This window comes from Quercus suber, unplaced genomic scaffold (genome assembly GCF_002906115.3).
Source record: "Quercus suber isolate HL8 unplaced genomic scaffold, Cork oak 2.0 scaffold_122, whole genome shotgun sequence".
Taxonomy (NCBI): Eukaryota; Viridiplantae; Streptophyta; class Magnoliopsida; order Fagales; family Fagaceae; genus Quercus; species Quercus suber.
Genome location: NW_027069587.1, coordinates 1,124,622 through 1,134,865, shown reverse-complemented (window position 1 = coordinate 1,134,865; position 10,244 = coordinate 1,124,622). Strand labels below are relative to the sequence as shown.

The following is a 10,244-nucleotide window of genomic DNA, read 5'->3' as shown; positions in this document are numbered from 1 at the left end:
ATGGTTGTATTGTAGTTAGAAGTACTGGCCAAGCCATACCCAAATAGGATTTGCCCAATAGTGGACCAAGCCCAACGCATTGTCCAAAAATTGTGCTCATTATGAAAGAGTAATATATATCTTAATTTCATACTTTTTGGTTATCTATATATATAGGGAAACATTTTGTGCAAATGATAGAATTTTTATCAACGTGTGGTGTTGTAGAGAATGGCACACAGAGAAATATCTTTCCCCCTTTCTTATCAATTTCATCGAAGCATTCAGGTTGTGGATTGTGTTTTGTTTTTTTTTGTTAAAAAACACCATTGTTCAAGTCTGAATTCATGGAGACATTCTTTTTAAATAGTTATCAATAAAATAAAAATAGTGTTAACATTTTCAATGACAATTACATTCAATCAGGTGATTAACTCCATAATGATGACAGACTTGTTATCGATTGAGATAATTGAACCTGAATTGTGCTTTTTAAGTTTGATTAAAATTCATTTTAGGCATCTAACTTGAAGTTCATTCAATTGAGTTATTCAAGTTTCAAATTTATTCAATTCAAGTTTTTCGTGTAATCCTATTAAAAATTTGTTGTTAAGTATGCAATTAACTAATAGAAAAAACTTTTTTTTTTTAAAAAAAAAAACTTCACAATAAAATTTATATTAATTTTATAGTTTTTTTTTTTTTTTCACGTGAGAATGGTCCAACTTAAACGATGCAATTTGTGATTTAGTATTTTTTTTATATTATATATATTATTAAGTAGTAATAATAATTTAATATTATGCCATATCCAAAACGGTGACGTCCTATTGGCTATTGCAGAGAAAAGAAAAAGCACCAATCCGGTATCTGGGAAGGAGACAACAGACACCCCGACAGCATGAATACCGTCGCCACTAAGGTTGCCGTAGTTGGAAGTGGAAGTGAGTTTTCAATTCAAAATTCATTCTTCAAAGTTTCCTCTTTTGTCAAAAAAATCCACACTATAATTATTATAATAATAATAATTATTATTATAATATGACATAAAAAAAAGTGTGTGTTACTTCGCAGTTGCAGGATCAGTGTGTGCATCAAGTCTTGCCAAGAATGGCGTTTCTGTCACCTTGTTCGAGTCCGCTAGAGGCCCTGGTGGCCGCATGTCACAAAGAAGGTACCACTTCTTTCTCCAAACCCCATTATCACAATCACTTTTACTTTGATGATTTATTATTCTCCAAAGTTTAATTCAATCATTTCATCATAGCTCTCTTACAAAGCTGTTGTCAATCACAAGAAGTAATTCAAAACACCCATTTATTAATTTGTTGGTAACAATCACATTCAATGACATGACAAGTCAGTTTGTTAAGTTTTTGCAGTAAATTATCTTATTATGATTAGTGGCACGTTAGTTTGTGAGATATGTGTAGTAAAATTTGTAATATGACTAGCATCACTCTTCTAGCACTCTCCCTCGCGTGTGCCGAGACCCCCTTAATGAATGAGGCACATGGGGTTAATAATTTTTTTAAATGGGAGGTAAAGTAGACACCATCTTTGAGCTCAAAACTACTTGTCGATTATCCCAAAAGATTAAACTGTTAGGAAATGGTGAAATTAATCATATGACCATGATGTTCTAATGTAAGGAATAACTGAGTTCGTTCAATTAGGTTAACCTTTAAAATCTCTAAACGTTTTGGGTTAGAATTTTGCCTATATCAAAAACCATTTGGTTGGCTTGATGAAGTATTATGTAAAGGGGGTGTTTAATGTTGCTATGCTTTTAACATTTCCAAATAGAGAGGTTTCTGAAGATGGGAAGGAGCTGGTGTTCGACCATGGAGCTCCATTTTTTACTGTCAACAATGCTGAAGTATTGGGTCTGGTTCGTGAGTGGGAATCAAGAGGTCTTGTTGCTGAGTGGAAACAGAGTTTTGGATCTTTTGATTGTAGTTCCAACAAATTTTTCGACATGGAACAGGTTTGCTACTATTTCTTCTCTGTTAGTCCCTAAACTTTATCCCATAAAGGAGCTAATTTAGTTGTGAAGTTTAAAGTGATCACTTTTAGTCTTTCCATCATCTTAGGATAAAATCTGACATGTTTGGGACTAAAAGCAATCAGTTTATTAGGGATTAAAAGTGATTACTTTAAACCTCATGGCGTAAAAATTTTCCCATTTCAATTTTTTAGGTACTAAAAGCAATCAGTTTAAACTTTAGGAAATAAAATTGCTCATGGGCTAAAGATTAAGGACCGATAGTGTATTTGGGCTTCTCTTCTATGTTATTGTTATCTATGTTCAGTTGTGCTATATATTTTTTTTCACCTATCAAAGGTTAGGATATGTTGAAACTGGTTATCATTGCTTGCTATGCTTCTCCCACAAATTATATTTGTGATTAATTGATTGATAAAGATTTTGTTTTTGTTTGTTTGGCATGGTAGCATCAATTTGTGCCCTAATTCTATTAGTTTGGCTTTGTGGGTATTTGTGCTCCTACTTTTAGTTTTGCTTGTGCTGCATACCACAGCCTTTCAGCCTGCTTTTAAGTTAGGACATTGATGTTGTCAAGTTAAATATATGGTTTTTCTATCTCACTAGTTCTTTTATTGAATTGGATTTCTTTAGTTTAAATTGTATAGTTTATTGTACGTAGATGTGCATAATAGTATATGTACACATAAATATCACAAAAAGCAAATAGATTAATATGAAATAGATATCTATTTTTTTGTTTTAGTGAGTAGAAATTGATAGTTGTTGAAGATTACTCTTTTTGAAACAATGTTTCAAGTAACATTTTAATTATATCCTCCCTTTTCATGGATATTCAAACAGAGGTATATGATATCCAAAAGCATTAACTGAGACATCTTTTCAGTTAATCTTACCTTTACTAGATTAACCTTTACCAAACCTTGACTCTGATGTTTATAAAACTGCATTTTTTACGTGAGATTCTTCTTTCTTCTTCACTTCGTGGTAACTCTTAAGTCTTAACCCTATCTATGAGATATCTAACCTCCATTTGAGATTTTAGGGGAAAAAAGTGTTTTTGTATGTAAACTTAGTGTACTTTTTCCCTTTTCTTTCTTTGAAAGATGTTTGTGTATATAAATAGTTCAGACACATGCAGAAGTTGAATGCATGAAATAACCGAAGCCATATATCAATTCCTATCGAGCCACTATTTCTCTGATTATCAATTTTATTTAGGAAGGATTAACCAAAAGATATGTGGGTGTGCCAGGCATGAATGCTATATGTAAAGCATTATGCCAAGAGCCTGGTATGTATTAACCCTACTTCTTCTCTTTTGAAATTTTTATTATTTAGTATCAAATGTACAGTAAATATTGCTCATTTCTTGTCTTACTTTTTTTCAGGAGTGGAAAGGAAGTTTGGGGTGGGTGTTGGAAGGATGGAGTGGTTAGAGAGCGAGAATTTATGGTCTTTGACTGGTTTGGATGGACAAAATCTTGGTCAATTTCAGGGGGTAGTTGCTTCAGACAAAAACATAGTTTCTCCAAGGTTTACAAGTGTAACAGGACGACCACCGCCTCTTGGTATGATGTCTCTTTGACACTCCCTTTTTTTTTTTTTTGGGGATAAACGATGTCTCTCTAAAACTCGGTTTGCTTTATACAAATGACTTCTAGTTGCGTCTAGGCTTGAGCACCCTTTTTTCTTTCTAGCATGCGCACGCGCATTTGTGTGTTTGTAAAATTCCATTGTGATTAATGATCAAATGTCCTTATAGATTATTAGCAATGATGTTTGATGATTTTGGTGGTCATGAGACATAAAACTTATGGTAGGGTCCTGAACCCCACAACAATACATACTGGTGACTGTAGACACTTCATTTTGTACGCGTTGTGCCCACAGTGACCATTTAATTTGTAATTTTTTTGTAAGAAATTTGACTAAAAGATGAAGAAAGGAGAACCTGTTTGATATAAGTCAGTCCTCGTTAATTTTTTCTAGGAGTTCCATGCTATCTAGTGCTGCTGCCTCTTGTGTGGGAAGCTTCTCCTTTGTGGCTACTGGTCATCCTTTGCAGGGAAGCCTTCAGTAAATCTAATCAGCATGGGTTCTAATGTAATCTTGATCTCACAGATCAGTCTTGGATTCCTTTTATTATGATTTCAAACATTCTGGGTTACATGATAGACTGGAGTTCAGAATTAGACACGACACAGCTACTTTGCAAGTGCATGTAATGGGTGTGTTAAGTATGGATGCAGTAGAGTCTGTAGAGATCAGCAAGCTAGATTATTCACAAATTAATTTTCAACATTAAATAAAGGCTAATCATTTTAAAAACTAAGTAGGAATTCGATCAGTAATCCAAATGGATAAACTGCAATCAAGTAGCGGCATTCACAGAACTCTTTTGGAAGTCAAAAACTTCCACTTGTTAAGGCAAGCTCAATAATTAATTAATGAGGACTGGCTACTTTAAGGTTTTGTGCTAATTTGATTTTTTTTTGTTTTTTTTTTTTTGGGGGGGGGGTGGGGGGGGGGACTCAGGGGTGATCAAAGAAATGATTTTGACATGCGTGAGAAGTTGGAAGAAATATTTTTGGACAAAACACTTTATTCTGTAAACCGGATTTCATGGAATTTTAAGGCCTTAAGTTCCCTACATCTGGTGTTAGTATTCATTAGATAGTTTCAATTAGAGAACTAATCAACTCAGTTTTGGGCATGTAATCATCTGGGGTGGGCTTGATACAGTTAGGATTTTTCATGCAATTCCTTCTCGTACTAAATTGTGAAGCCTCAAAATAAAATTGTAGTAGATAAGCTGGGTTATGCCAAGTAGGGTTAAAAGCTATAAGCTAGCATTAGATAATGAAGCCAAATATTTTGTTGCATTCATAGTAAGTCATTTCCTATAATGATTTCATTTGTCAGATAAAATCCTTAAAAACAATGGTGGAAGATAAAATAGAATTGTTTTGTCTAGGTGATGTTGAATTTTTTTGTTTTTGTTTTTCCAACTAAATATTCTGTGATGAGCAGAAAATATGTTTAATCTTATAAGTTGTTTCTTTCTTTTCCTAGTTCCCACTGTTCTTGTTGGTTTTTATGTTAGACTCTTTGGTAAAGTATAACTGCATAAAAATAACTGCATATTGTGTTGAATTGGCATCTCTCCATGCACAAAGTGCTTGGGGTTTAGGGAGGAAAGGGTTCTAGTTGTGGGGTTGGCAGCATATTGTAATTATCTCTAAATATATTTAAAAAAAAAAAAAAAAAACTGTGTAAGTTCATCCTAGCTTGTGTTGCTTATGCAGATTTGAATCTGGTTCCTGAGTTGGCAGCAAAGTTGCAAGATATTCCTGTTATCCCATGTTTTGCTCTCATGCTAGCATTTGCGGAGCCTCTTTCTGCAGTAAGATATTAATTATGCAACTTTAAGTTCCATATTCTCTGCATATTTTTCTGATTCATCAACATTTACATGGCTCATTTGATTTATGCTTCTTTCCTTTTTCCTTTGGAAAATTTAATATTTTGAGAGATTTAGTTGAGGGTGACCATGGTGTCTCATTGAATTTTATTTCATGAATTCAGATACCCATAAAAGGCTTCACAATGATAAATTCTGAAGTTCTAAGCTGGGCTCATTGTGACAGTAGCAAGCCAGGGCGTTCTGCTGCTAGGTATATGCTTATATGTTACATTCTTAACAGATTCATGGAAATAAATGATCAAGTTTTAGGAGATGTGTTATTGATTGTTTTTACTTTCTTGCACACTTTCTGCACAGTGAACGGTGGGTATTGCATTCAACAATGGAGTATGCAAATAGTGTAATTGCTCAAACGGGTCTTCAAAAGCTCTCAGAAGCAACACTGAAAAAAGTAGCTGAAGAAATTTTCCATGAATTTCAGAGCACTGGACTTAGTATTTCTCAACCCTTCTTCAAGAAAGCTCATAGATGGTCAGTATATAGATTAGAATTCAAAGGTTGACTGCTGATTGTCAGGTCACAAACATACATACCAATATTAATCATAGGACTGGAAGTTTCAATCTCAGTACATTCTCAATAATTTCGTTATTGGTAAATTAGTGTTGTAAAAAGAGTGTCCAGTCCACCAAGTAGTCTCTTTTCCATAAAATTATTATTACCTATATAAAAAAGTGTCCAGGATCAATTTCAAAATCACACTCCATCTTTAGGCTGAACTGAACCATCCAAAAAATAAGCCTATCTCCACCTGGAGATTTGTTGTGATAGCAAAATTAAGTCTTTCTTAAATGGTGTATTCATCTTTCTCCGGATATAGAATCTTTTCCTTGTCTTAACTTCTTGTTGAATTTAAGCCCTACAAAGTACTTGGCAGATATTTTCCAGCCTAAAACTGCATGTAAAATTTAATGTTGTAATCTCTCAGAACTTGATGGGGTTGCATTTTGATTTGAGAATTCGAGGGAGGGATTTGAATTTCAGTGTAGATTTTAAGTTGCTTGTATATATAAGGTTTGAAATGCTTCCAATCTTCTATGCGTACAATAGTTCTCTATGTGTTCATGTGGTTCTCTCTCAATTGCTTGTTCCAATCTTCCTTTTCCATTCTTGTGTTTTCTGCTTGTTTTGAAATGAAATTTCCTTCGCCTTCGTATAGATTTTGTTAATTTTAATGAAATCTATTGATGAACAAGAGTCTTTTCAGTCTTGTTAGTAGCATTATTGCATATATTGCTCAAAGGAAATCATTATAGAAAAAGCTTTTCACACTCTTACAATCAGTTCTTCCCTTTGGGTTACATCCCTAGACATTAATTTGTTGTAGAAGCCTAATTAAAATAAACCGAGTATCATTTTCAAAATTCAAATCCATCTTAGAAGTCCTACATCCAACTACCACATGAAGAGTGGCATATTGTTCAGAATTTCTTTTGAAACTAGAGAAGTCTTACTAGAAGTAGGCGATGCAATAGATTCAGGACTATTGATATTGTGAGCTGAAGAACCCAAGGGGTAGCACAATCAGTTGGGGGACCATGTCTCATGAATTATATATATTGTGAGCTGAAGGTTATCTTTCTGTTGAAATCAGATTTATAGATGAGCATGGCTTGACAATTCTTAAAATTGTGCCTTGGTCTATCCTAGTGTATGTGAAGTAGACTTTATCTTTCTTTTCCAATAATCTGAAACCTGAACAGTCATGGTGACATACTTGTTCCCTTGGCTTACTAGTGGTTAGAGTTGATAAATTCTCATTTATTTGATAGAACACATTCTAGCCTCCTCACTCCTGGCATTGGATGTCCACTACACTGATAGAAGATGATTTTTTATAAGGATTTGAACATTGGAAACTTAAATTGTGCTAAGAGCCTTATTGTTCAACTAGCACTTCTTAGTGTTTCCAATGGAAACGTCCAAGGTTCAAATCCCCCTACCCCATTTATTGAATTTTTTTGGTATTTTTTTGTTTTTGTTTTTGTTTTTAAATGGATAACATCAATTGTGGACTACCTAGCAAACAAACAAGACATGCAGTGCTGCCATTAATGTTCAAATTGCATTCCATCTTCACGACTATTTCACTAAAGAAATTTGCTGGAAGTGTTCTAGTTAGCTTCCCTTCATGAATCTCCCCATTTGACTATAAATGATATTTTCAGGTAGAACTGAATAAAGTGTGCCTTTATATGAGGTAAGGGTATCCATTAACTGAAAGCTGCCTGACTTGTCTTCTTCCTCTGCAGTTGTGTTTTAAAGAACTTAAAATGCAATTGGACTGTGGCAACACCATAGGCTAGCTAACTTTGGCTTTTCTCCTTAGGTTATTGAGATTTTCAGTTGCTCTTTCTGGAAGAGGCTAGTGCCTGGATTCCAGTTGAGATTTTGGAGGTTAGTTGGGTGCGGTTATTTCTTTAAAAAATTTTCAAATGTAAGGATAGGCTTCAGGTTATTAGATAATTGAACCTATATTCAATAGAGATAAAGAAGGAAACAGTTGAATGTTGTCTGGTTTCCCATAGTTCCCAAAGTAGCATATAATGTTCAACTGCAATTTTCCATGTGTTTCCGAACTCAGTACAATTGATGATTTAGAAATATGATAACACTTTCCCTTTACTGGGAGTATATAGAAAAGAATCTCATATGCCCTGGATCTTTTCAAAACAATTGTTTGCAGATTATCTGTGGCCACATCGAGTTTAGTGACTAAAACTGGCTGGAATTTTTTAGCTTCCCACTTGTCATATTAGGCATTTGATGGTCCTTTTTTTGGGGTTGGATGGAAGGTTAGAGTTTGTGACTGTTTTTGGATGATCATCTAGCAAATGACTTGGGAACCATTTCATTTGTATTCTATATCCTTCTATGTTATCTATGTGAAAATTTATAGTTTTTTGTGTTTGTTGTTATTGTATCATGTTGTGGGCATAGAGATCATTTGAATACATGTAGCTGTACTGCTGAGTATCTCTGACACTTTTGATACTCTTGTAGGGGGAGCGCATTTCCTGCTACAAGCATAGCTAAAGAGGAGAAATGCCTTTGGGAGAAGAACAAGAGGCTGGCTATTGCTGGAGATTTTTGTGTTAGTCCAAATATTGAAGGTGCCATAGTAAGTGGCATTGCTGCAGCATCCAAACTTACCGAGATGCTTAGCTGTTTATAAGCATCATCATTTAGCCAAGTAACATGCTTACTGTCATCTGGGTTATTTAAATTTTAGGTGTATTTGCAATTTAGTTTCGGCTTTAGTGGGAAAATAATTTTGAGAAACTTTAATCAGTTGCTACATGATTATATTTCATGAATTTGGTGTTCAGTGTGGTCTGCGGAGAATAATATATATTTTTTTTTTTGGTATAACAAATGTTCTGATATTCATGATTGCAGATTGTAACAATGCACTTATCATTGCTACATTACTTTAGCCTGTTGTATATGGTTGAGGAACTTAATAGCTTCTCTCTTTATTTTTTCTTTTCCTTCCCCCTTCACACCCGTAAACCCTTAGACAACAACACTTGTGCCCTTAGCATGGGCGCACGATTCTAATATCATTTGACCATTAGATATAGAGCTTTCCAACTGCAAGGATTAACTGGGAGAGAAGACAGCTCTGATAATTTATGTAGTATTACTCTCTGCTGTTCAGGGTTTAGACCATTAGTTGAACCTTTGCTGACAGCAGAGGCTTCAGCTATGGTTGCAGACGAGGCATTGGTGCAAAAGGCATTCTTAACAGTTTCTGCAAGCCATGCCAGTGTCAATTTAAGCCAGCACTCCTGTAGTTTCTATCATGGAATCTAGTCAGCCAGTGTCAATTTAAGCCAGCACTCCTGTAGTTTCTATCATGGAATCTAGTCAGTTGGTAGGAAAAGAAATTGTAGAAGTGTCAATAATGAGACTGCACCGAAAATTAATGTGCTAATATTCAAAGATTTTGCTGTTTTGGTACTAAATGGTTCTTTTCTTTTTCTCTTTTTGAAAGTATCACTCTGCTTTGTTAAAAATTCTACACGAAATTTTATATAGTTTGAAAAAAAAATCTAAAAAGTAACATAGCTTTTTTTTTTTTCAAATAGACTCGTCTAATTTTCTTTTTTCTTACAATCGAAGCAACCAATCTTGATGGTTCATATTACCAACTCATATATATTTGTAACTTTAGTGGTACTAAAACATGATTGTCCGGCCTACATTTGATTCAAACCATCAGCTCTTTATTTTAATATTTTGAAGAAGGAAAAATGGTTCAGATCCAAAAGAAAACTAGTGCTAAGTACCTATGACTATCTTACAAATACAAACTTAGTTATTATGCCCAAATTAGTACAAGCTGCAAAAAGATGTGGCCAATTTTGTTCGTGTATTATCTCTACAACATCAGAAATATGCATTAATAAGAACTTTCAAGATTTATCTTTAGGCATGCATTTGAGAAGGAGAAAAGAGGGAGGGAGGGATGGGGAAGGAAGAAAAGAGAGAAGCTTAGGCAACCAAATTTTAACTAGTTGTGAATATCGTCATTTTTTTTAAAAGAAAAGAAAAAAAGAGAGTGAGTTTGGCACTAAGGAATTCTAAGTATTAACTTTTATATAAAGATTTTGGAAGTGATTCACTGAATATTCTGAATCTCTAGTACCATTGGAAAGAAAAATGAAACAAATAGACACACATATATAGTTTAAAAAGTTTTATATATCTTGAAGAAAAAGGTTGTACCCATTGCATAAAACTCCCACTTTTATGGGTATAAGAGAATTT

At 34.1% G+C, this 10,244-nt stretch overlaps 1 protein-coding gene across 1 annotated transcript; it reads left to right on the top strand.

The window, feature by feature from the left end:
- Positions 1-784: 784 nt before the first annotated feature.
- On the top strand, positions 785-8,948 carry LOC112027310 (uncharacterized). Its single transcript, XM_024059993.2, has 9 exons — positions 785-923; positions 1,054-1,153; positions 1,786-1,966; positions 3,206-3,278; positions 3,376-3,555; positions 5,293-5,390; positions 5,573-5,661; positions 5,769-5,942; positions 8,475-8,948. Exons 1-9 carry the CDS (start codon positions 881-883, stop codon positions 8,644-8,646), a joined length of 1,110 nt encoding a protein of 369 aa, XP_023915761.1. The 5' UTR covers positions 785-880; the 3' UTR covers positions 8,647-8,948.
- Positions 8,949-10,244: the final 1,296 nt, after the last annotated feature.